Genomic DNA, 27,921 nt, shown 5'->3' on the forward strand with positions numbered 1-27,921 from the left:
TAATACTTGCAAATGCACAGAGGGTGATTTACAAATATCCTTTGATTTGTACACGTGCTTTGTGATCCACAAACACAAATTTCTGATTTGTAACTTGTGTGTGGGTTTTTACAAATAAATGTGTATTTGCAAAACTGAAAATTCTGTTTGTGAAGGGTGATTCAGCATTGGTGGATCACCGAACACACACACATTCACCACTTTGCTCAGTTATGCAATATTGAGACGTTCTCAGTGCAAAACTGCAGTTGAGATCCACAAAAAAAGACATTATTGGCAGAATTATTGGGGGGGCTGAGGGGGCTTGGGATGGGATGGATTATCTCGGCAAAGTAGAAGTGCTCACTAACAGATTTAGACAGATCTATGAACAAGAAATGTGAGAAATAGGTCTTTTGTGTATGTAGAAAATGTTTTAGATCTTTGAGTTCAGCTCATGAAAAATTCAGTGTAGGAATTTCTGGTTTGTTAACAGATCTGTGCACAGCTTCAAAAAATGCAAGTGCAGAAAAATTCCTGAGGATTTTTCCATGAAGAATGAGATTATATACGTTTTACACAAGACCTGAGGTTCATGGGGTCAGTACTCATCTCCAAAAATCGGAATATGAAGTGCATGAGAGTGTATGAATCCCTCTGGACAGGACACCAGTCCATCACAGGTTACTTCCCGGTCATAAGACCACCATAGCTCGGTGGACTAACACCATGCCAACGAAATGTCTTGTCCAAGGACAGAGACAGGTAACCGCTGCAATCCAATCCTAGACTCTCGGTAGATAGTACAACAAATCAGCAAAAGTACAGTACATTTGCCATTTACAAGATCTTCTTTCGTGTATCGTCATCATATGTCTAGCACTGTGTCGTGTAGCCACGCCCTCGTCTCAAGTCACCCTTGAAAAAGGCCCTCCTCTGAAGGTGGTCTGTGCAGGAGACAGGCAGTGATAATGTGGTTGGCAGTCTGTTCAGGCTTCCTGCACTCACACGCTGTGCTGTCTGTTAGGCTCCACTTCTTCATGGACGCTTTGAAGCAGCCGACCTCTGTGTGTAGGCGGTTCAGGAGGGTCCATTGCCGGCGAGGTAGGTCTTCTCCTTCAACGCCATCTCCAGGATCCGGGACATAATGGTGTAGGCGTGTTGATGCTTGACGTGAAAATAACCGCACTGGTTAGAAACTAGCAATGACGAGCGCTGCACTGAGAGCTCCTTTGTGTTGCGTGGAAGACAGAGAGCACGGAGCAGTTCTACCTCATCCATTTTTGGACCGGCCTCCTTTATATGAACAAACTCTAACACTTTGCTAAACTTGCATATTCCACTTAAGGGTCACGTGGGGCTGGAGCCTATCCCATTGGGAAAGAGAGATGGAGTAGACCATGGACAAGTACAATACAGACAGACAAACTCACTCGCAACATTAGAACTTAAAAAGTGCTTTCATCATTTTTGTGTAACTTTACCAGCTTTGTTGATACCATTTTACCCGCAGTGACAACATAATCAAGTTTAAAGTTCTCTTTTTGGTATTTCTTTATTTAAACTGCATTTCACGTTATAAACAAAAGCACCGTCTAAAGCTTAAGAGTTAGCAACAATAAATCTGAAAGGAGGCACATTTGACATTGTGTTGAGTCGTAGTCTGAATAAAACTCTTCAGATTTCCAGCAGCGGCATCATATTTACTCATCGCCAAACTCATCAAAGTGACTGATCTGGACTTACTGTCAAGGCTGCATGGACTGACAGAGTCATGGTGATGCTGCAAAGGTTTCAGTCCCCTTCAATCCAAGTCCCATCATCGTCAGTAGATGTAAGGAAAGATTCTGTAGGGGACACGGCAACAGTAGTTGTCCCACGCTAATCCGTACTTGGTCCTACAGTGTCGCTCATCACGGGCCTCCCGATGAATCAGCAAGATAGTGAAATAAATGACGTAGAAATAAGGAAGAAAATGTGAAAATCCTAAAGAAAAGAAAAACAGGCTGTGAAGCAATTTTCTTAATAAAGCATCAAATCACAAAAGATACCATCTGAAAGCACTTTACAAATAGAGCAGGTTAGGAGTTAGGGTTCTGGTTTTGGGTTGAGGCTAGGTATATTTAGAGTTATGGGGCAATTCTTCCAGTTTAATCCTGAACAGCAAATCGGGGCATGTTTTGAAGCAACATAGTAACTTCTTGATCCATCTTTGTCAATCTTGAACAAACCTGACATACCTAGTAGTTACAGCCATCATCTGCACCAGATTTGAAATTGGGATCCAATTTTTGAACTGTTCAAAAATTTTATTCCGATTCTCAAAATTGTTGGTAGTACACTGTAACATCAGGGTATGTTTTGTCTCAATGGCTTCAATCATCTTCAAACTTCTTTAAACAGGGTATTCGTAGTGACTAAGCCTTGAAACTTGTTTGATCGTGCTCCATCGGGGTAAAAATCTGAAGTCAAAGCAGAGCTTGTTGCGGTTTTTGATTACTGTATGTCTGGCTGAGGGCAGAGCTCCTTTCTTTCATTTTCAGGCGGGTTACCAGATCTGCACTTTATAAACCAGCCAGTTGCCAGGTCTTCACTTCATAAGACACCTGTTAGGAGGTAAAAGAGAATAAGCTATTTCATCTCATTTTTGCACTTTTTGGATCGTGGACAACTGTAGTAGAATGGTGCCCTCTGAAATAGCCCTGGTAGGCTTATGGTCAGGGTGAGATGTTAAGGTTTGGCTCTAAGTTAAGGATTAGAGCTTGTTGCTAGCTAGGAGTTAGGGATTGGGTGTAGGGTTAGGGACTGAGTTTAGGGTTGGGATTAAGGGTTTAGGTTATGTTAATGATTATGGTTTAGGATTTATGGTTAAGAATTAAGGCTTTGGCTTGAGGCTAGGTTTTATATTTAGCTTTAGGCTTAGTGTTGGGGAGATGTTGCATTTTGAGTTTAGGTTTAGGGTACAGCTGGGTTTAGATTCAGGTTTATGGTTGAGTTTTTAGGTATAGGGTTATGGGGATTAAGGTTTTAGATTTCCTTTCTCTTTCTTTTTTCTTGTTACTTCTCCCATTTTCATTCCTGTAGTTAATTACAACATCACCTTCAGTGGCATTTCAGCCTCCTGGGTGGTCATAAAGTTATTACATTTATTATGTAAATGACATATCAAACAGTGTTGTCAGTTCTTAATGTTGCCTCTCTTCAGTCCGCTCAGACGCAACAGCAGAAATGTCTTACAACACAAAATGCTTGTGAAGTTCCGATAAATGATTTGTGTTTGATGTCTCCAATTTCGAGCAGACATCTCCGCGTTCCCGAGGATCTACTTTTGACATCTCTTATTTCATTTTTCACACCTCGCACATTTTGTCATGAATTTGGTAACCTTGTTCCTATCTACAGCACAAATGTTGCGTTCATAGACTGACACAACAGCAAATCAAGCGGTGCCTACTTTGAATCTGAAAGGAAGCTGCAACTGTGAGTCACATAAAATTGAATTTCAATAAGACATCTGTGTCAGCTGTAACAAAAGTCTGACACTTGCCATTTTTGTGGGAATTCAGGGAAACACAAGACAGCAGAACAAAGACAAGCAACACCTGCTGCTTTAACTACAGCTGCAATGCTCAGAAACACTGTATAATTACGTGGCGAGAAGAAAAATAGAAAAATATTTACAATCACATGACGCAAACTGGATGACCAAGATGAACAGTGGTCACATAAAGAGAAACCCCTAGAAGGGACACTTTGAGTGCAAGACACTCACCGTACATCTTTGACAGTGAGTCATGTTAAAGTAATTCATTATGATTCAGTAAATCCACAATATATGGTCTTGTTTGGCCTCAATATTGTTAGAAACAGAAAAGAGTGTAAAAATCCAAACCCTCATCCGCGTCATTACACCCAGGTAATGGATCAAGTAGGGGTGTCTGCTGGGGTGAAATATGGTGGGGACCTTGTGCACCTAAGGCATTCAACATTAACCATGAAGGTCCAACAGGAACCCTGAACATGAAATAACTAACAGGGTTCTGGTGAAACAAGAAGTCCTCACAGCAGGATGAAACGGAGGAGGTGATGGCTTCTAAACCAAAGGCTGTGAAGGCAAATGAAGGTTGTAGCAGATTCTCAGACCCCAATCGCCTGGGATTTCCCAGCCGTCAGACTATTCTAAGGATTTGTCAAGGACTGTGTGTTTGTCAGTGTGCAATGACATTCTCACGTTAAACAAAGCCACGCACAGGCGTCTATGGATCGACCATAGAAGTAGATTTTCTCTGCTTCTACCACCCTGTCTGGGAATCGATCAAGAGACAATCTTCCTCGCCACTGAGGGATTACCACGATGAGAAACAGAGAGCTGTTCAGTGGGTTAACAATTTACATACACCAAGATGACTGTTCTTAAAACAATACGGAAGAACCCAGAAGCCTTCAGAAACTTCAGAATGCCTCAGTGGCAAAATTCTGGGTTTACTGGGCAATCTTTGTCTAAGGTTCTAATTTAAGAACCAGTAGAGCAGGAAAAAACTGCTCTGAATTAAAAAGAGGGTTCTGAAGCACAATTTCAGATCTTCACAAGTTTGGTCCTTCCTTAAGAACCATCTCAATGGGATGGTAGAACAAGAAAAGGTTCATTCCATTGGGATCATACAGACTTTACATCAGACAGGAGGCCCAAATTAATACACAGGAAGGAACAAACTTTTGTTTTAAAGGTCCAACAGAACCCCGTGATCTCAACTAAGGAACTGATGAAGTAGTTGGAAGTATCAGGTAGAAATTATTCACCTTTCGGTGAGCACTCATGACCATAACCAGCAGGTAATAAGGAAGCAGGTAATCTAAAATTGACATACTTCACATGGATTCGCCAAAGAAGCCTAGTATCAAAGACATCCACTCATCACCTTAGGGCACTGGTAAGCATCAAAGTCTCACAACCATGCAGTAAGACTGGTAGTACCAGGACCCTCATTCTACTGCAAAGATATTCATCATCACAAACACCTCTGTCCAGTCACCTCATGACTCCATAAGCTCTTCTCAGGTGTTCTCTCATTCTCAAAAGCTGGCTTTTGGGAATGTCACTCCCAAGATGGGTTTGACACTTTTGCTGCATACGGCTACACTTCTGATGGCCGAGACACTCTGATTCATCACTCAGCTTTTCAAGCACTGCAATCAGGGTATCCATTAATTTCACACAAAGATCACAGCATCGTCTGTGAAATCAAGGTCAGTAAACCTTTCCTTGCCAACAAAACCACCAAGGTCTCATGGTTTCCACAACCCTACCCAACATCCAGTCCATGCAAGCATTGAACTGTGTAAGAGCCAGAACACATCCCAGTTTTCACTGAGAAAAACTCGTAAAAAAAACTCTCAGTATCTGTGTTTAGACTGGCTATGATGTCCAGCAGCTTCTTGGGGATCTCAAGAATTTTCAGGATGTCTCAGAGAGCAGTCCGACCAACTGAATTGAACATAGGCTGCAAAAAAGCACTGCCGATATTCATAATTGCATTCGATAAGCACTTGCAGGATCACAGTGTAGTAGATGGTTGACTTCTTGCATAAAATGGAACATGTACAGTTGAGAAAAATGAGTTTGAAGTGTTTAGCTAAAGTGGATGTAAATGTATGTGCACAACTGTAAATAGAAAATTACAACTGACAAGCAAACTTGCTGATAAAACTGACAATATGCATTTTCCGTGAAGACACTGCTTGATATGTGTTGGCCTTACCACATGGCAGAGACCATGCGAGAGCCATGAGGAGGTCACCGAGGTAATTAGGATGTCGAACTAGACCCCACCAGCCTGACACCAGCAGCCGTTTTCCTGTTGATGTGACAACTGTCTCCAATTCTGAAAGGAGTTAAAAGAAGAAACACAACCTCAGAGATCAGCTGGTGATACTTCCATAGTCTGCTCTGCTTGATTTCTCGCTCCTCTCTGAGACACAGGAAGTTATCCTTCACTTGTCTACAATATGTAATGTGGAATAAAACAGTAAATATGGCCAATAACAAAAACATTAACAATAATAATAATTTCATAATCAACCCCACCCTAATTAGTATGCCAGACTCTTATTCAAACTGTCCTTGTCTGGTCTGATGTACAGTAGTGTTCAGAATAATAGTAGTGCTATGTGACTAAAAAGATTAATCCAGGTTTTGAGTATATTTCTTATTGTTACATGGGAAACAAGGTACTAGTAGATTCAGTAGATTCTAACAAATCCAACAAGACCAAGCATTCATGATATGCACAGTCTTAAGGCTATGAAATTGGGCTATAAGTAAAAAAAAAGTAGAAAAGGAGGTGTTCACAATAATAGTAGCATCTGCTGTTGACGAACTCAAAACTATTATGTTCAAACTGCTTTTTTAGCAATCCTGTGAATCACTAAACTAGTATTTAGTTGTATAACCACAGTTTTTCATGATTTCTTCACATCTGCAAAGCATTAATTTTGTTGGTTTTGAACCAAGGTTTTGCTTGTTTACTAGTGTGCTTGGGGTCATTGTCTTGTTGAAACACCCATTTTAAGGGCATGTCCTCTTCAGCATAAGGCAACATGACCTCTTCAAGCATTCTGACATATCCAAACTGATCCATGATACCTGGTATGTGATATAAAGGCCCAACGCCATAGTAGGAGAAACATGCCCATATCATGATGCTTGCACCACCATGCTTCACTGTCTTCACTGTGAACTGTGGCTTGAATTTAGAGTTTGGGGGTCATCTCACAAACTGTCTGCAGCCCTTGGACCCAAAAAGAACAATTTTACTACTACTACTACTTCTACAAAATATTCCTCCATTTCTCATTAGGCCAGTTGATGTGTTCTTTGGCAAATTGTAACCTCTTCTGCACATGTGTTTTATTTAACAGAGGGACTTTACGGGGGATTCTTGCAAATAAATTAGCTTCACACAGGTGTCTTCTAACTGTCACAGCACTTACAGGTAACTCCAGACTGTCCTTGATCATCCTGGAGCTGATCAATGGGTGAGCATTTGCCATTCTGGTTATTCTTCTATCCATTTTGATGGTTGTTTTCCGTTTTCTTCTGCGCATCTCTGTTTTGTTGTCCATTTTAAAGCATTGGAGATCATTGTAGATGAACAGCCTATAACTTTTTGCACTTGCGTATAAGTTTTCCCCTCTCTAATCAACCTTTTAATCAAACTACGCTGTTCTTCTGAACAATGTCTTGAACGTCCCATTTTCCTCAGGCTTTCAAAGAGAAAAGCATGTTCAACAGGTGCTGGCTTCATCCTTAAATAGGGGACACCTGATTCACCACCATGCTTCACTGTCTTCACTGTGACCTGTGGCTTGAATTCAGAGTTTGGGGGTCATCTCACAAACTGTCTGTGGACCTTGAACCCAAAAAGAACAGTTTTACTCTCATCAGTCCACAAAATATTCCTCCATTTCTATTTAGGCCAGTTGATGTGTTCTTTGGCAAATTGTAACCTGTTCTGCACGTCTTTTATTTAACAGAGGGACTTTGCGGGGGATTCTTGCAAATAAATTAGCTTCACACAGGCGTTTTCTAACTGTCACAGCAATTACAGATAACTCCAGACTGTCTTTGATCAACCTGGAGCTGATCAATGGGTGAGCCTTTGCCATTCTGGTTATTCTTCTATCCATTTTGATGGTAGTTTTCCATTTTCTTCCACGCGTCTCTGTTTTTTTTGTCTAGGTTGTTTTTTTTTTGTAAGGTTGTTTTTCATCCTTAAATAGGGAACACCTGATTCACACCTGTTTGTTCCACAGAACTGATAAACTCACTGACTGAATGCCACACTACTATTATTGTGAACACCCCCTTTTCTACATTTCTTTTACTAATAGCCCAATTTCATAGCCTTAAGAGTGTGCATATCATGAATGCTTGGTCTTGTTGGATTTGTGAGAATCTACTGAATCTACTGGTACCTTGTTTCCCATGTAACAATAAGAAATATACTCAAAACCTGGATTAATCTTTTTAGTCACATAGCACTACTATTATTCTGAACACTAATGTACTCCATAGGTACTTTGACCAATAACCTCACCTAAATGTCATCTCTCCAACTGACACCACCACTGACACTTCTTCTGTAGGACTCCTGTGTAGGACTAGTAAGATGTTGGCCTATGTAACTGCAGGCCATGAGGCCCATTGGCACTGCTGCTTGTCCCTGAATACCACAAGCGAGTCTACACTATCACCTGGATGGGATGCTGGTCTATCACAGCTTACTTCTCCAGCCAAGACTGGTGCACACGCAATAGCTTTACACTGTGTGTTATGTTGTATTGATGTGTTGACTCCTCCCACTCAGGATGTGAACTCACAATCTCGGGTATGTGAGGCGGATGCTCTAACCAGAAGGCCAAAACCCGGGCTCTGGCCCTGTGGCCAGAGAGTCCTATGAGCTGTTGGGGAGTGAGGTTTACTGACTGCTATTGCACAGCATCTCCTGCTGGTCATCGTTACACATATTTACGGCTGCATGGATTGGAATCTTAATGGATTCATTAGTGTTATCCTGCAGTTATGCAGAATGAGCTGCATCTTGGTTGGTCAATTATGTCTTTAGTTTGTTTTTATCTATCCCATTTTGTGCTATCTGCACAAAGGTCAAAGCTTTTTTTTTCTCTCTCTACAGTGAACATTAACAGGATTGAAAGAAAATTTTAAAAAATATATACCAACTTGCAACATCGGGATGTGTCGGGTCTCGTCTAAACTGGTTCTTCTGGGAATTGGATTTTCGAAAAATGTAATAACCAACACCTGATGGCAAAGAAAAAACAAAAGTAAATATGACAACATCAATGTAAAACAAATTGTAGCGTGGTGATAAATATGGCATATGCTTGCCATTTAGTACAATGATAGCCATGGCCCCAGCTAAACTTAGGGTCTGCGGGTGATTGACGAGAAAGGCGGCCTGCAGACTGTAAGTGAACGGAACCCAAGCCAGGTCTCCAAAAACCAGCATGAAGCCAAAACCATCGTGCACAATATCCATGGTGCTCAGAACAGCCTCCTGTTACAGCACAGCAGCAAACAAGAAGAATGAAAACGATGATGACTGTCAAGAGTTTTCAAAACAGATGGTAAAAATACAGGCAATTAAAAATATGACTCAATACGTTTATTAAAAGATCAAAAGTGACAGCACAAAAAACGAAATTCTACAAGTACAACAAAATCAACAAGCGCAAGACCAGATGTGTGGTCTAACTTGGAGGCAGCGGCACTGACAAGAAAAAAATCAGGAGGCGGAGCTGCAAGTTGGGGAGCTGAATATTCTGCATTTTTCTTTGAGAGTGCTGAGGATGATACAGGATAATAAATGACTGACCACAGAATTGTGATTTGGAGGGTGTGTGTACGGGGTGTACCAATGAAGTGGTGTTGGGTGGAAACCCTCAGTGGCACCCGGGTTAGTGCTGTGCGCTGCTGTGTGGGACGCAGGGATGACCTCAGGATGCAGTATTTTAAAATATGACTTTCAACCCCTCACCTCGTTCCACAGAGCGTCGGCCACATACAGCAGCTGGAAACTGGTTACCAGCAGCATAGCGAGGGAGGGGCTACCACGAAGCTCCACCTCTTTCATCAGCATGCAGAGGTTTATGACCACCTGAGACACAAACATTATTTTACGTTATTAAACATGATTTCATACTCATTAGTGGAAAGACATACTTAGAAAAAAATAAAGGTAGCAATTCAGTAAAAGTGATTTTTTTTTTTTTACTTTTATAAAAAATAACCGTAAAGACTTTGGAAAATATTATTTTCTAGTGTACGTATTAATAAGTTGCGCTTACTGTCATTATTTTATAGACTAACATCATTAAAACTGGATTGTTTAGCGTATTTAAGCAAAATTAAATTTCCTTTCCAGGTTTTTTGTACTGCAGAACTATATTATAATAAAATAGAAAAGCTTTCCAGTACAAACTTCCTTTTCAGCCATGTTCTTGAAATGGTCAATATCTGAAAAATTTTCAGCAGCGAACATTGTGATAAATAAATCTTTTAATCTATAGAAGATGAAAAAGAAAAAAAGAGCTCCACAGAGTTAAACTGCTGAGAATTTTCTCTTTTTTAACAGTTCATATGTGCAGAAACTGTTTTTTTTTTTTTTTTTACTATAAATACAGAAAAAATGTATATTATTAAAGTTCCATTTTCTTGTGTAACCTTTTTCTTGTGTAACCTTTCTTGTGTCTTCTCCATCAAACACAGATAAAGATTTGTCTAATTTTAGGAAATCAGGATTAACATGTAGTCTAATTTGACCCAATAATCAGGTTAATTCTGTCACAGTGTCTCACACACACTTCAAAAGAAAAGGTTCTGAAATCTAACACAGGGTTGCTGGTATTTTGCCCTCACTGGGGCGCAACATCGCCTCCTGTTGTTCTTTTTACATCATCATTGCCAGGCACTAAATATTTAATTTTTAGTTTGAGCAAATGTTACAAACATGATGGATTTCAGTATTCTGTAACTGCAACAATAACAAAAACAGAGCACATCCAGAAATATAAATTTTTGACTGTCAGTGTGGTTTCACTCATCCAGACGGAAAGAAAACTTTTAGTGTTAGCTTCTTGCTGGTGGCAAATTGTCGTCAGTAGCATTAATAAATATGTATCTGGATGATTAGCTTTTCTAAAATTTGACTCACCCAACCAATCAGACCTGGTCTGAGCTCACAGAAGTACTTAAGGTCAAAGGTTCCAATCCGGGGGTTTAGCTCCCGTCCCATGAAAAAATCATACAGGGGATTTCCTAGACAGCAAATAGAGAATGAACTCTCATCAATCAATAAATTGGGAACTTTTCAACAAAGTGTTCAACCAGAAGCTTCATGTTTAACAGAAAATCCCTGCAGCTGTGAGATACTTCAATATCGAGCTGCAGATCTGACGTCAGTGGCGTACGCTCTTACTACAGGCTTGACGAGACGCCCAATCAGATTTTAATTCAACTTGACAGCCACATTGGGCCAATGGATGGGAAGAAATGACTTCATTTTGGTTAAGACTGGTCAACGATCATGGTCAGAGGTCAAGTTTAAATTTCCTGTCGCATGCTAAATCACAGGAAAACAGCTAATTTCGTGGAAATTAATTCAGACATTTTATTTGGGCATGTGCAATATTTTCTATAAGTACCTGATACTTTGAAATGTGGGTGTGGCATCAATGAACACTTTTAATCAAGTTTCCAATTTGAGATTTATTTCCCAGAATGCCTTTCAGCACTCATAATTGTAGTGAAGCAACAGGTGGTTCATTTTGATTGTTAAAATCACAAGAAGTAAGCTGTGATGGACTGGTGTCCCATTTAGGGGGAGTCGTAAACTCATCTGATTCACACTGTGGAGCCCAGGTCAAGGCACTGGTCCGACAGGCCACAGATTAGCCTGCTAAGGAGCACTCAGGAAGTACTATAGAAATGCAGTCCATTTATCATTTCCGATATACTTGTAATCGGGTCATCTTGCACATGGCTCACGTTGGCTGCATCCGCATGGAACTACAGGCTGGTGAACTCTTCTTGATATCTTGCATTAATATTTTTGTGTGTGTGTGTGGTGTGTAAATGGAATGTTGCATAGGTCACACATGGCTCAGACACTGTCCAGTGCAGTCTTAGCACATCTCAGCCATTTCACATAGAAAGACTCACCAACATCAGGGACAGTTTAATTATTGTGTTTATGGCAGGGTTGGGGGTGTGGCATCATGACGGTGGCCCCACATTATGATGATCGTCAGCCATCAGCAATGGAAACCAAGTAATTGAAATCAGCTCTACCAATTCTGCCAAAACGAATGGTCAAATATCAAGCCAGAATTATGCCAGAGGTTTGTTGATGGCTACCAAAAGTGTCTGGTAGGGGTGCAGCTATCTAAGGGACATTTAATCAAATATTAGTGGGGGTGTATGTATATGTTTGAGCCTGTATGTATAATTTTGACCCTGTGTGGAAAAAGCAAATCCAAGACAAATTCAAACTTGCGCACGTCATTATTGATGTTTGCTGTACAATCATTCCACGTTGGAAAAGGAACTGTTCAACGACATCATTAAAAGCCCCAAATTACCATGGCATTCATGCCCATGATGGGTGCATGTAAACTTTCAACCACAGCTGTACCTAGATATTTGTGTTTGCCTTCTAATTGCACATATTATGCTGCCATGTTGCATATCTTATCTTAATTGATGTGAAGCTCCAGATGTCTTACGGGAAAATGATACAAAAGTGTTTTGTTGCACTGGCACTCTGTACATCTGAGATGTATAACCAGAACTGTCAGGTTTTTGGTTGCTCATTTTTTCCTGATCAAAAACTGGAATAAAGTTGATTCTGAGGTGCTGGGAGCTGAATCTTGATGATTGTTACTCTCAGATGGTGCATTGTGAAGACTTTTGACAAAGCGCCTGCAGGCTCCAGCAGAGCTCAACAGTTAGGTAATGAGAAAACCTTTATACCCTGCTGGAACCTCTCACCTACGCCAGTTACCCACAGGAACACGAACGCCTCTCTGACAAACAAATGCACGGCAGCTGTTTTTTAAACAGGGATTTCAGACGGGTTGTCCTGTGATGGTCAGACCTCGACTCTCACCTGTGTTCCCCCCCGAAGCGAGAGCACAGGAAGGAGACCAAAAGGAGCGGATGTAGAGGTAGAAGGAGAAGAGGAATGACAGTGCTATTGCACAGAGCGCCAGAGGCAGCAGCAGCTCAAATAAATCCCCCAGGCGAGCCCCGAGCGCCAGCATCAGCAGCGCACCGCTGACGCACAGTGCAGGAAAACCTGAGGGACACAAACAAAAACATAAACCTAAACGCTGGTGCCGCAGGCTCCCAGAGAAGCAGGCTGCCAGAGGTGGTTTTAAAACAGGCAAGAGGCAGAAAAGGTGAAAATTCACATTGTGTAACTGAGTCGAGCTTTGTTCAAGAAAGGAGGGGGAAACCCCCTCGTGTAAACTCTGAAGTTCGGTGAGTAACACGAAAAACAAAACGTAAAATTCAACCACAAACCTAAAGGATCGCAGCCAAACTTTAAGATAAACAACTATTTAAGCTTAAAAAGTGGCATGGCTATTTTATTTTGTTACAACAGTGAAATGTTATGTGCTGTTGCCAGGTTTGGCCACAGGGTCACAGGTGATTGTTTTAAAGAATAAGAAAAAAAAACAAGCAATAGCAGAAAACAGGTTGTAATGCAATGAAAAGACAAAGAAATTGATATTGTGTATGCACAGAAAAGTTACTGTCCAGCGAAAGTGTGTGCACACTGTGAGAGGACAATACACGTGAGCCCGACCTCAGAAATGTTCAGAAGCTGAACCTCTTGTTTTGTTTTGTTCCGTTACCACCGAAAGTGGATTTTCGTTATCCAAATTAAAATGCAAACAAGGACCCTTCCTGCAGAGCAGACTGTCTGCAATCCATCCACCATTTACCCTATTCAGGTTTCAAACCTCAGAGAGGTGACGGCACTGTGAGAAGCCAACAACATGGAGAACTGCTATAGGATGCTCAGATAACGCTGCAATTTAACCGCTGCATGTGGACAATGGCATCAACATCACAAGATAAAACTCTTTGTATATTGTGCCTAAAACTCTCGTGAATATATTATCTAGGTTTTTAGACGTTGCTATTTTGTTTGTTTTATGTAAATGTGAGAATCTCAAGTGATTTTGCAGTTACAATGGGAATTACCTTGAGCCGTGATCTCATCCTGTTCTTGTCATTGTTGGGGAAAGTGAAATATGTTCTCTTAACACCCTGTTTATTGTCCTTTAGAACAGTGTTTGTGCTGTTTGTTCCAGAGTAATATGTATAAAATGTCTGAAATTCAGTTTGTGTTTATGAAGTTCCAGTTTGAAGGTAGCAGACATGGAATATTTGTTTTAGCAAGTGTTCAGGGGTCTCATGCATGCAGTCTTGAAAGGCATAAAAATTTACATTTTGGTAGTACAACCCCAATTCCAATGAAGTTGGGACATTGTGTAAAATGTAAATAAAACAGAATAAAATGATTTGCAAATCCTCTTCAACCTATATTCAATTGAATACACCACAAAGACAAGATATTTAATGTTCAAACTGATAAACTTTTGTTTTTGTGCAAATATTTGCTCATTTTGAAATGGATGCCTGCAACACGTTTCAAAAAAGCTGGGACGGGGAAACAAAAGACTGGAAAAGTTGATGAATGCTCAAAGAACACCTAATTGGAAACAGGTGAGTGTCATGATTGGGTATAAAAGCAGCATCTCCAAAAGGCTCAGCTGTTCACAAGCAAAGATGGGGTGAGGATCACCACTTTGTGAACAACTGCATGAAAAAAATAGTCCAACTGTTTAAGAACAATGTTTCTCAATGTTCAGTTGCAAGGAACTGAGGGATTCCATCATCTACAGTCCATAATATAATCAGAAGATTCAGAGAATCTGGATAACTTTCTACACGTAAGTGGCAAGGCCGAAAACCGACACTGAATGCCCGTGACCTTCGATCCCTCAGGCGGCACTGCATTAAAAACCGACATCATTGTGTAAAGGATCTTACCACGTGGGCTCAGGAACACTTCAGAAAACCATTGATCCAGATTGTTATCAGCGCAAAGTTCAACAGCCAGCATCTGTGATGGTATGGGGGTGTGTTAGTGCCCATGGCATGGACAACTTACACATCTGTGATGGCACCAACAATGCTGAAAGATACATCCAGGTTTTGGAGCAACACATGCTGCCATCCAAGCAACGTCTTTTTCAGGGACGTCCCTGCTTACTTCAGCAAGACAATGCCAAGCCACATTCTGCACGTGTTACAACAGCGTGGCTTTGTAGTAAAAGAGTGCAGGTACTAGACTGGCCTGCCTGCAGTCCAGACCTGACACCCACTGAAAATGTGTTGTGCATTATGAAGTGCAAAATACGACAACGGAGACCCCGGACTGTTGAACAACTGAGGTCATACATCAAGCAAGAATGGGAAAGAATTCCACCTACAAAGCTTCAACAATTAGTGTCCTCAGTTCCCAAACACTTATTGAGTGTTAGAAGAAAAGGTGATGTAACACAGTGGTAAACATACCACTGTCCAAGCTTTTTTGAAACGTGTTGCAGGCATCCATTTCAAAATGAGCAAATATTTGCACAAAAACAATAAAGTTTATCAGTTTGAACATTAAATATCTTGTCTTTGTGGTGTATTCAATTGAATATAGGTTGAAGAGGATTTGCAAATCATTGTATCCTGTTTTTATTTACAATTTACACAACGTCCCAACTTCATTGGAATTGGGGTTGTATAACGTTCATTTGCAATTGTTGTCATGTGGTTTCTCCATGTTGTTTTGATTGCAGTGCTTCTCGGGCGTGCAAAAGATTATGGGGTATATCTCAATAGGGCGAATGCTTTACAAAGGGCATGTCCAGGCTGGTAGATCAGAATCCCGGTGAGGACCGTCACTGTACTGTAAGCTACTTTTTGCACTGAATATGTTATGTTCTGATGATTTTTGTTTGATTATTTTCTCTCACAAAAAGGAAAAAATCCAATTCAGAGGGAGGGTAATGTAGTTAACACAATCCAGTTTACACACGGCTAAGGCTAGACTTAAGGTTACAAGCATATTTTGGGATAAGCCCATTTTAATATGGCAATTTCATCAACTGTGTTGGGTTTTGTAACAAAATGCCATAATAAAAATCATAAATACAAAGTTCTTATTGCACCCAACCTTCAAATGCTAATATTTTCTTACATACAAACAAAATATGATTTAAGTTATATTGTTTCAAGCTATACAGCCTTTGAGTTTTTTTTAAATATGTAAGTAATTTTCTTTGGCACCACCATAATTTTATTCCTTAGCTTTTAAATAAGGGATTCATAATATGATATTGCCAATATGATCAAAATTTACACTGTCTGGAAACAATTTAGAATTTCGACCCCTGAAGGGGAGAATATCTAGTGTTCAGATGCCATGACCTACATTTGGTAGTATTTCGGGGGCTTCCCCCAATCTGAGCAAGAAGGGAAGGACACAGCAATTGCCAATCAGAGTAAAGAAAGGCAGTGTGATGTCAGCTGGCTGCTTGCTCGAACAAAATAAACCACGATGGTGAAAAATGCGCAGAAATGTATAAATATTTATGTATAAATCTAATATGTTTCTCAAATAGTATGTAACAGTTAGTACGAAATAAGCACTTCTAAATCTAAAAATGCAGCTTTTGAAACCAGCTAACACCTCTGAAGTAATTTACAAGACATCTTACGGATATTAGCATTCACACCCCAGGAACGCGCGTCACGCAAGGGGGTCAGGTCACAGGTCATCTCAAAACCTCATGTATGTGCACACACACTTCCTCCTGCAGTTCATCTACATAACGGCGTTAGAAGGAAAAGAAAACATTTGCCATGGAATTTCCACCAGAGAAAGAAATGTTCTCTTCATTAAAATTAGCTCTACTTTTGCAACATGTTACAAAAATAATCCAACAATATAATGCTTGGATTTTGGTAGAAATTAAATTTTGTCAGTTTTGAGAAATTTGAAAGGCCGTACAGCTTTAAAACAAAAAAACAACCAAACAAACAAACAAAGAATGTAACAGGAATTCCCAAAGCCAAAACATACCATACCATTTATGGGATATTTGAGGCGTGTTCCATCCTTAAGTGCTAATCCTTCAGACACCTGTTTAAAAATAATAATAAGTAAACGCACAGGTTTTAAATCTGAACTGGGAACATGCAAACATCATCTTTCTGTTTGTACAGTGACAAGGTTAGGATTAGAATTAGGGTTAGACAAACGGAAAGACATAGACAAACGGAATGATAACCTGAGCCAGTCTGGGGGTGAATGAAATGGTCACTCAGACTTGTGCAGAATTCATGGCCCCTTCACACATAGTGCGAAGTCTGGACGGCGTTTGGACAAAACAGTGAAATAGCGTGAACCAGTTCGAAATTAGCGCACAAAACATCTCGCCGACGGGCAGGCGTGCACGAACCAGGTGCGAGAGTTTGTGTACACCCCGGTGTCTTTCGAGCAGGAACAGTGCCAGGTGCAGCACATGGTGCCGCTTATGTGGTATAAATAAAAAAATAAAAACTAACCTGTAGAACCACATTGCACCGCTTATGTGGAATAAAAAAAAAAAAGAAAAAAAAAAAGAAGAGAAAAACACACCGCCCACCGGACACGAACCCACGCCATCCAAAACCTCTGATCACCAGTCAGAGACTTTACCACTGAGCTATGGACGTGTTCTGTGAAAACTGCGTGAATCTGCCTCATATCAGGAAGGGCATGGAAGTATTACAAAAAAAAAAAAATTTAAATCACACACCGTATAAAAACACCACATTTATCAAGCAATACAAATATGATCCGTTCTGTTCCTCTGTAAATGACCTGTGGTCACAGACATACAGTCATGAAATGACATGAATGAGAAGCAGTTCGCTCCTCTCATTCATGTCCACATCTGCTGGCGTGTCTCCAACCAGCTGCGCGCATGTCTTGTGGATGACGTGCCGCAGGACACCGCATCATGTGGAACATAGCTCATGTGGGTGACGTGACAGCGAGATCGCCTGCTACGTGTTCTGATCTGATAGTCCGTTTCAACGTGGGAACAGCCTGTCCATGTGCGCGCGCTCGCTAGCTGCAGTACATCGCCACAGTTATATATGTTTTTATTTATGTCCACTTGATAACAGCAAACAGACACACGCGCGTTACAGTGGGCAGTTGTTTGTCCATTTCTGTCCAAGCACAGTACGTGATGTCCAGCTGGACTGTCCAGATCCACAGATTTCCACAGCCGCTTCAGTGGGAGGACACACCTCCTGTCATCTCAGTGCACAGACCAAAGCCACACTCGTGTGGGACTTAGACAAATTTCTCTGCGAGTATGAAAGTGATTGTCTGCGTGTTGTGATTTGACAGTCCGTTTCAACCTGGGGGGCTGTCAGTGTCTGCTCCGTGCGCACACTCACTTGCTGCAGCTTGTTGTCACCACGGTGATATATTAGTCAGGTTCACTATGTAATTTCATTGGATTTTTGTGGAGAGTATCAAAACTATACATTTTTGGAAAACTTATTATATAAGCAATTAGAAAAACAATGTTTCCATTTTCTCTGATACATATATGGCAGCCATCTTGGATTCTACAAAATGGCTGCTGTAATAAATGTTTTTTTGTGGATATCTCAGCTTCTAAATAACCTAGAAATTTGATTTGACAGCTAAACCACCATTTTAAGGGCCAAGGAATCCAGTGGTATCAAAATAAATCAGCTAGATTCAACCACAAACATGTTTGTTGAAATTTTATTGAATTTATTGAATGTTTTACAAGTGATCAGATATGAACAGTCCACTAAGTTAGTGTCCATTAAGACCCAACATCCTCCTATTGACAGAAACGGGTTTAGGCAACAAAGGAGTCTTTACGTCTTTCCATATCATCACCATCATCAACTTCATACTTGTTCTGTGTGTCCTCATCATTCTGACACTCACTGCTGCACTGGCAAAGATCGGTGCAGGATAAGTTCTTTGTTCTGCAAGAATATCTGGCAGAAAAACAGTCTGTTTTGCAGTGACAACTAACCATCTCAATGATGGCCTTTGGAGTTGGAAGGACATCTGTCATGGTTGGTTTTATCTCGCCATCAGACTTATGGTAGCTATTCTGAAGGGGATCCAATTGAGGGTCCTGCAGAGCAATGCTGGCCTGCCCCCACACTCTGGTCTGGATATGGACTCTCAGGACATATTGTCTCAGAGTGCCAAAGGTAGGAGGCAGCTTGTCACTTTCTGCCATATGCCTGCAGAAGAGATGCCATTGCAGTTTGGGGATGGTCTTGATGTAGATGCCTTTGGGGGAGTAGGCTGCATAGACGAAGCTAGCCAGAGCAGCAAACATAGTTTTGGTCACTTCTGCAGAGAACTGATTACATCTCTATCTGCTTTCATGTAGACTTGAAGCCAGGTTGCTTTGCCTATACAAGAGAATCTTCCAGTGTTGTCAGCGTCAGTGAACGCATGAAAGGCTGGCAGAGCTTTTGCTCTTTCTGCCCCTATGACTCTCCATATTGGCTCTATCTCGATAACCCCAGAGGCCATGGCAATGGACGTGTTCTTCGGCATGAGGTCACAGTTTGCTATGACTAACACTAGGACATCTGTGTCTGGGGAGAAGAAAACCATATATGCATCAGATTGGTTTCGCTGTGATACCAGGACAGCCTGGTAGATCAACAGTGTGTCTGTTTCTTCATGATTGTTATCCTGGAAAAGCAAATCTTTGTTGCTCCTGGTATGTCCTGAAGAAGAGGTGATGACCAGTTTGTGTGAAGTACTGTTGTACTCCAGTCTTCGCAGCAAGATAGTTGGTCAGGTCAGCCTTCATCTTTTCATGTGAAAGGAACCTGCTCATTGGGATGTGTTTTATGTTTGTGTCATCTCTGACCTAATACTGGGTTGGTGCTCTTCCTTGCCGTCTTTTATCCCTGGTAGCACTCTTCAGAGAATCATCCCTGTATGTGTCAAACACAAGGATGATTTCATCATAATCTCGTGTGAGGGACATCAGCCGGTTGTTGAAGCATTCACTGAGATCTTTGACTGTCACTATGGTTGCTGGTTTCTTGGCCATCTTCTGCATAAGAACCATTCCATCTAACAGGGCTATCTTGCAACTTGGAGTATCTGGTGTGGTGTCTATCCCATCATCTGGCTGCTGATCTTCCTGGGGAGTTTCTGTTGTTGCCAACTTATTGAGATGGTGGATCAACTTTGATTTATCCAGGCACGGCAGGATTGTTCCATCTGGGCTCTTGGTGTCAGAGTGAATTCATGGTTTCCTATGGCTTCTTTCTGGCTTATATCTCTGTTGGACCTGGCCAGGACCATCAGTCTGCCATACAAGTCCTTGGTCTCCTTTAGATCTATAGTTTTGTCTCAGAGTTTTAAAGTGGTTTTCTTGTTTGCAGACATGAACATCTTGTTGTTCTCCTTCTTTACTGGTGCCCATAGGCTGACAGCTCCATTGACACAGTTAATTTAATTTATCTGCTCCAAACATTAAACATGATAAGAAATTGCGGACTATCACCAGGACGGTAACATCACCACCAACTTACTGTTCAACACACATAATATAGATCTACTACAATAACCAGACCAGTAGATAAACTTGTCCTTGCGATTGGTGATTAGTATGGCCTAATGACCAATGAGTCTTATGAAATTAGTACAAATTTGCAAGAAATGATATGTTTTTATATAACAGCTGAGTGGATCCTTGTCATTTGATTGGTGCTTTGTATGTCACATGACATGGATTAATTCATCCCATTTGTGTTGCATTGCATTTAGAGTGCAGCTTGGTTCCATTTAGCGTGCAAATTTGGTTCCATATGTTTGGTACTATTGCACTCTGCACACACACACACGCACGTCCTCCTGTGCTCACGCATGCACACATACTCGCACAGGTGACGCGATCGTACATGCACGCTCACATGCTCATGCACGTGCATGTACGCGTGCCTGCACATGCGTGGGCGCACACACACACACACACACACACACACACATAACAAATCCACTGTGCTGTCTGGAAGCTGTTGGCAGGAACTTGGAATGAAAAGCTGGACTCATTTCTGATGTGATTTTCTTTTCTCTGCACTGAGGATGTACACAGTCTTTTTTTGGTAGTACACGCACGCACAAGTGCCCACCAGGTTGCGTGTGTGTGTGCGCGCATGCGCGGGGGACAATAAGTACCGAAACATGATGTGATTGCGCTAACTGATACCGCTAATTCTTGTAACACACACACACACACATACACAAAACAAATCCACCGTGCTGTCTGGAGGCTGTTAGCAGGAAGAAATAATGACAAGCTGGACGTGATTTTTTTTCTCGCTGCACACAGTCTTTTTTGTGGTAGTACACGCACGCAAAAGCACCGACCCGGTTGCGTGTGTGTGCGCGTGCGTGGGGGGGGACAACGACATGGTGATTTGATTGAGCTGACGCTGCTAATTCTTGTAACACACACACACATACACACACACACACAATCCACTCTGCTGTAAGCCGTCTGGATGCATGAAGAGCTGTTCACATGAAAAGCTGACGTGATTTATGGCTAGACTGAGTCTGAAGTCAGTGCACAGCATCACTGGACTACACATCACAAAACTTCGCACTATATGTGAAGGGGCCCTCATGTTTGTCTTGTCTCATGCACACAGGGTGCAGAACAGATAACAGACAGTGAAGTGAAACATTCAAACTGTAGTCTGACTGATGCATTTCCCCACTGGTGCTGGTTTCAAATTAGACACCTTGATGGAGGTTGGTGAGTGTGTCCTACCGTTCCTAATGGCAACACGTAGAGGAAAGCCTGCAGAATGATCCAGCCTAGCAGAATCACCGGGGCCAGCGGGTCCCAGAGCTGGTCAGCGGAGGGGAAGGGAGGGGGCCACCGGAACACAGCGGCCTCAGAGGATCGACTCACAGACATCAGGAAAAGCACTGTCAGCGGAAGGAGGATGGGAATGCAAACGGCACCTGAACAGCAAATACAGATGAATCGGCTGATGCCGCAGCTACAATCATCAGAGATTAAAGTGTTAAAAAGAGGACTGGACACGTTACAATAAAGCATCTGAGAGACATAAGACTGTATCACACAGCAAATAACTGCTAAAAATGAATGTAATTAGTGAATAAATAATGCATCTCAAATTAGCTGCATGCCTGAAAACAGTAACATTAACTGTCGGTGTGAGAGCGTAGCAAATACAAGGTCTGTTAGAAAAGTATTGGACCTGTTTATTTTTTGCAAAAACCTGATGGATTTGAATCGCATGTGCTTGCATGAGCAAACCTTGAACCTTCGTGCGCATGCGTGAACTTTTTCACGCCTGTCGATTGCATCATTTTCTGGTAAGCAGCCTTTGTGTGGGACGTGTGCTGTGCTCTTGGCGGATTTTCATTTCAAGGAAAAAGAAGGAACGACTGGAGCAGCGCCGCATCAAATTTTGCCAGAAACTGGGCAACAGCCAGGTGGAAACCATTCGGATGATTCAGATGGCTTTCGGTGACTTTTCAGTCGTGTGACTATCCGAGAAATTGTGGAAGAGGTGGGCATGTCACAGCATGTCCTGTGAGACTTCAACGTGGAGGTGCTTTTGCGCTGCCATCAGCAGCTTCGGCACGAATTTCACCACCACTCTTTTCGTGGCCAAATCTTCTGCCACAGTGGAATGTACCGAAAAAGTGCTGATGTCCACCTCTTCAGCAATTTTCAGATAGTCACACGACGGTCCCGCATCACCACAGCATTCACTTTGAAATGATCTGGTCGTTTCTGCATGTTGATGGCCGACCGGAGGGTGGCTCACTCTCCACTGTTGTGAGGACGTCTTTAAACCGGTTGTACCGCTCCTTAATCTGTGTGATGCCCATAGCATCATCACCGAAAACCGTCTGAATCATCCGAATGGTTTCCACCTGGCTGTCGCCCAGTTTCTGGCAAAATTTGAGGCAGCGCTGCTCCAGTCGTTCCGTCTTTTTCCTTGAAATGAAAATCCGCCGAGAGCACAGCACACATCCCACACAAAGGCTGCTTACCAGGAAATGACGCAATCGACAGGCGTGAAAAAGTTCACGCATGCGCATGAAGGTTCAAGGTTGGCTCATGCAAGCACACGTGATTCAAATCCATCAGGTTTTTGCAAAAAATAAAAAGGTCCAATACTTTTCTAACAGACCTCGTATGTGCTTTGGTTCTTTAATATCAGAGCTGTACACAGGCAGCTTCAGAACTGTTCATGGACAACTTCAGCGCTGTTCAAAGCATGGAGAGCTTCAGAGCCGTGCACGGACAGCTTCAGAGCCGTGCAGGGACAGCTTCAGAGCCGTGCACGGACAGCTTCAGCGCTGTTCACAGCACAGACAGCTTCAGGACCATCAACATCAAAATACACTGGATCTCATATTCAGTTTGAGGAGGTCTGAGAGATGAAAAAACTTCACCTTTTGAATCAAAAAGGACAAAAACACATCTGTTCTTTCATTTTATTCCATCCTTTGTTTCTTTGTGAAAATGTCACATTTGACTTGAGAGGTGGTGAGAACATTAATGAGTAATCGTGCTCACAGAGTTCATGTTCTGAATAATACTCCAGGATCAGTTACACAAAAACATCAGTGTAGAAGAATGTTGTTTTTTTTTTTTTTCTTCTTCTTCTATATAATGAAAGGCGCATTAGCAAGAATACTAAGAAGGTGGACGGAGGTCACACTGAAGGATTTTGGGTAATTTGTTAGGAAATCCATCTACGGCTCACCCAAGGTTCCTCCAAATTCTCTCTCTGCATCCTGTGAAGGTCTGTGTTTGAGGTGACTGTTTGGCCCCATTATCAGGCTTCTATGAAAATGTCACAAAATAATAACATTAAACAAACAAAGAAATAAACAAAAGAAAACTCAGACAAAGCACCAGCCACATGGTCGTCGTCATGCTAAATAAGTTAAAATAGACCTGTAGATAGATTTGTTATTATAACCAAATATCTATTTCTTTGTATTATACTTATATGTATTTCCATGTTGCGCTAACTTTGATCTAAAACTAGTACCATATTTATCGAAGTATAAGTCGCACCTGTTACAAATCCTCTTGTAGAGGAAAAAACCATAATATAAGTCGCACCTTTTTTCTGTATCATCAGTTCATTAATTTGGGATTTTTGTGCATTGCAGTAGTATACTTATTATTGGCATTTCAATTTATTTTATTTATACAGCGCCAAATCACAACAAAGCTGCCTCAAGACACTTCACACGAGTAAGGTCTAACCTTACCAACTCATTTATCTTTTACTATTGTTCATTTTGCTTTGATTCCTGTGAAAGGCCTATATAAATAGTTACTATAATTATTATTACAAACTATCCAATTACTTGCCCCTTGGCAGGTTTGATTCAAAGACTGAAATGAAAACTTCATCTTCACCAACAAAGCTATCACCTCCCACCTATCCTGGATTCCAGAGAACTGTCTGAGCATGACTAAAGCTGCCTCAAGAAGAGACAGCTGCTACTGTTATTACAGCTATTACTAAAGTGCTCTATAGTACCTGTTTCACTTGATGTATGTCAAAGTATATGTGTGCCAAGTTTGGCTCAATTTCAAGGTGCTGTTTGGACAGGAGAGTTACATATACACACACCCATACAGTTGACTCTTAGTATATACGGTACACCCAGAAAGTATTCACAGCGCTACACTTTTCCACATTTTTTTATGTTACAGCCATATTCCAAAATGGAGTAAATACATTTTTCCCTCAAAATTCTTCTCACAACACCCCATAATGGCAACATGAAGGGGGGGGGGGTTGCAATTTTTGGGAATTTATTAAAAATAAAAAAAAAAAGAAATCACATGTACATAGGTATTCTGTGAATCTAAAAAAAAAAAAAAAAAAAAAAAAAAAAAAAAAAACTTTTTACACATTGTCATTATGGTGTGTTGTGTGTACAAGTTTCAGGGGAAAAAAAAAATTATTTCATCCATTTTGGAATAACACTGTAACATAGAATGTGGAAAAAGTGCAGCATTGTGAATGCTTTCCGGATGCACTGTAGATCGCAAATGCATGATTTGTCAGTATTTAAGTCGCACCCGAGTACAAGTCATGCAGCCTCCCAAACTAGTAAAAATGACAAAGAAAAAAAACACCACTTATACTCTGGAGAATATGATTGTTTTCTGCTTTTATAATAAATCAGAGACTTCTTTTAACATTCTGCTATCAAGGTGCTGAATTTAGCGCAAAGCACAAGAAATAAATGAATTTATTTAGTACAATTCAATACACATACCAAAGTAAATGCATTAAAGAATACACTGATAACACAATAAAGTGAAAACACATTTCCATTGTGGTCTGTACAAGATAAATGAACAATTATAACAATATATAAAGTAAGTTAGCAATACAAGCCAATTTGGTGTATAACACCAGAGGATTGGGATTAAATTTAAATAAATAAAAACTACCTTACAAATAATGCACCTGCTTGTCAGTGCTTCAAAATTAATTTTTTAAGTAATAAAAGGGTTAAGTTCCTCCTGCAAAAATTGATGTAGTAAAACGTTCCAACCTGACATTTAAAATGGGCCTTATCAGATTAGGTGTTATGCGCCCTGTCAAACTATTTCGCAGCCTGACCCCAGTAAAAGAAAAAAAGAACTGACCAAATAGGGATGACAAGGCGAAACGGACCTGAGCAGATCTTACTAGGAAGGGTTCGACCATTGCAGGTGACATAAATAAATTCACAAATGTTGAGTCTCTGTTTTGAGCTCATCGGTATGGATTCCACCTTGCCTAGGTGCAGAAAAAGCTTACTATCAATAAACCAATAACAAACAGAGTGAAGTTCGAATGACAGCTGTTGTTTGAGGTCAACAGTACTTCTGCCAGCTACCAAGAGGGCAGAATCATCAACATACAACAGCAAATTACAATTTACTGAAAAAGGCATATCATTAACATAAATAAGAAATACCAAGGGTCCCAGTATTGAACCTTGAGGTACACCACAAGCCACTGCTGCCTATTACTAAATGTAGTCCAATGGCTTCCAGCTTCATAAGAAGTATTGTTCTGTCGAGATGAGGTGTGTGGCACCTCCGCTCGACAGATAAGTCTGTCGAGATGAGGTGCGTCTTTGAGATGAGGTTACTCGCGTAACTGCATGTGTGCACTGAAAAAATTACTTGATGAAGTTCACTTATTTTGATGGGCAAGTAAATGTATAAATTGTTCATCGGAACGTAGTAATGTATAAAATCTACTCACTATAAAACGATAAGTATTTTTAACCTGGAGTTAGCTTATTTCGACAGGCAAAATATACATATACATACATTTATGCTCCTAACGTAAAATACAGAAAATGTTTTACTTACTAGGCTATAAATACACTGAATACAATTAATAAATTAAAAAAACTTTGACGAAAAAATAATGCGCATGCGCAGTTGCACGTCGAGCGAGTTACATCATCTCCCCATGTGCAGTTGCGCGAGGCACCTCATCTCGACGGGTGACGTCTTCAAGTCCGGGGTGGAGCGTTGTGCACATGCGCACGCATGCGCAGTAGCGCGACGCACCTCGTCTTGACGTTCACCTCATCTCGACGGGACAAGTATCTTTTGGTCCACAGTGTTGAAAGCTTTTTATAACTGCCTTTGTCCTGTTCAGATGTTAGTCAGTCAGGTAGATTTAACAAGTAGGACCGGAAATCTGACTGAAACTCTTATAAACGTTTGTAGTCCAGGAGATCCTGAACGAGCGGACTTAAAATACTAAGTATGGACACGGCACATTTTGTCCAAAATCAGGGGTGCCGAAGAGGGGAGAATAAGGAGAAGGATTCTAGGGGCCTGTGATTAACAGGGGCACCGAGAGGCCCCTAAAACAATTATAATACTAACAAAATAATATGTTGGTGTGTGTGCTCAGTAAGTTTTGTTTTCATGAGGCCCAAAATCCCTGGTGGTGCCCATGTCCCAAACAGATCAAATTTAAGTTTAAATCTTATCCTGCCTGTTCTGCATTCGTACTTGACATAACTTTGTATCAGTTGAGGATATTAAAACGTGATTCAACACATCCTTTGAATAATTCTGAATGCAAAGTAACAGTATCATGAGCTTTGGCAGAACATCTAATTTTCAGATTGCATATGTCACCAAATGGTCACTCAGTCCAATACTGAAAAAGTGAACACATTAAATTAACATGCAGCAAGAAAACGGAGCCAAAGTTTGAAATGTTTGTTCTTACCAGTGTGAAGCGCAGAGGAAGAGTGACGACCCAGAGCCCGCCCACAGGGAGACACGCCCCCAAAGGGCGCTGCGTGTAGCCAATCACATGCGTCTGGTGTCATCAGAAGAGGGTGGACCAAAACGCCTACAGCCAATCAAATGTAACCATCAGATCTATCCACTTTTTTTTAGTAAATTCCAAAAGAGAATCATTAACTACAATAACTACAGAGAAGCGTTTCGATTTTAGTGTAACCTCGCTTTATTGTTGGAGTAAACATTATAGAAACGCTGCTAATCTGTGCAACACAAGTGCACAAAACAAAGATTACACATACAACTGATACATCACATAAATTATTGATCAAATAGTCTCATTATGAATAAACTTTTCATGTCCTACAATTCCATTTAATACACACACACACACACATATATATATATATATATATATATATATATATATATACACACACACACACATATATATATATATACACACACACACATAGCTTTTTTTTTTTTTACTGAATTTTGGGTTTCAAGTATGAATCGTACAGAAGCTCTGAAATTCTCAGTCGTTCACTAGATGGCAACAAAAGCTGCTCCACTGTTTATTCTGTATCGGTTGCTGCGGACTTTACCCCAGTGCCCTCTGGTGGCCGCATTTGGCTGATGAAAACATCACCGACCGCAATACAAATACATGTAATTTGGTCACTTTTCAAAGGGGTCAGACCCGTCAATTAAGTCAATTTAATGTACAATGGTTCATTTCAGCTCAGCTTGGTGTATAAATGTCATCCTTTCAGGCAGTGAGAGCTGTCAGCTGGCTGTTAGAAGCAAATTATCTTGCTTTCACTGGGCGGCCAGTCACAGAAGTACGAATTCTCGCCTTCGGATTCGCCACTTCGCCGGAAGTGACGTGTCTCCACGGCAGCCCTTACTGTTTATAATTTGGAGAAAATAATA

At 41.0% G+C, this 27,921-nt stretch overlaps 1 protein-coding gene across 1 annotated transcript; it reads right to left on the reverse strand.

Moving 5' to 3' along the window:
- Positions 1-1,539: 1,539 nt before the first annotated feature.
- tm7sf2 (transmembrane 7 superfamily member 2) lies at positions 1,540-26,980 on the reverse strand. Its single transcript, XM_034177771.1, has 11 exons — positions 26,969-26,980; positions 23,456-23,535; positions 21,475-21,671; positions 16,712-16,766; positions 12,666-12,854; positions 10,713-10,816; positions 9,537-9,656; positions 8,888-9,056; positions 8,720-8,800; positions 5,739-5,861; positions 1,540-1,965 (listed from the first exon to the last, which is right to left on the reverse strand). The coding sequence occupies exons 2-11, from the start codon at positions 23,523-23,525 to the stop codon at positions 1,805-1,807; spliced, it is 1,269 nt and encodes a 422-aa protein (XP_034033662.1). The 5' UTR covers positions 23,526-23,535; positions 26,969-26,980; the 3' UTR covers positions 1,540-1,804.
- Positions 26,981-27,921: the final 941 nt, after the last annotated feature.

Source organism: Thalassophryne amazonica, chromosome 9, assembly GCF_902500255.1.
Source record: "Thalassophryne amazonica chromosome 9, fThaAma1.1, whole genome shotgun sequence".
NCBI lineage: Eukaryota > Metazoa > Chordata > Actinopteri > Batrachoidiformes > Batrachoididae > Thalassophryne > Thalassophryne amazonica.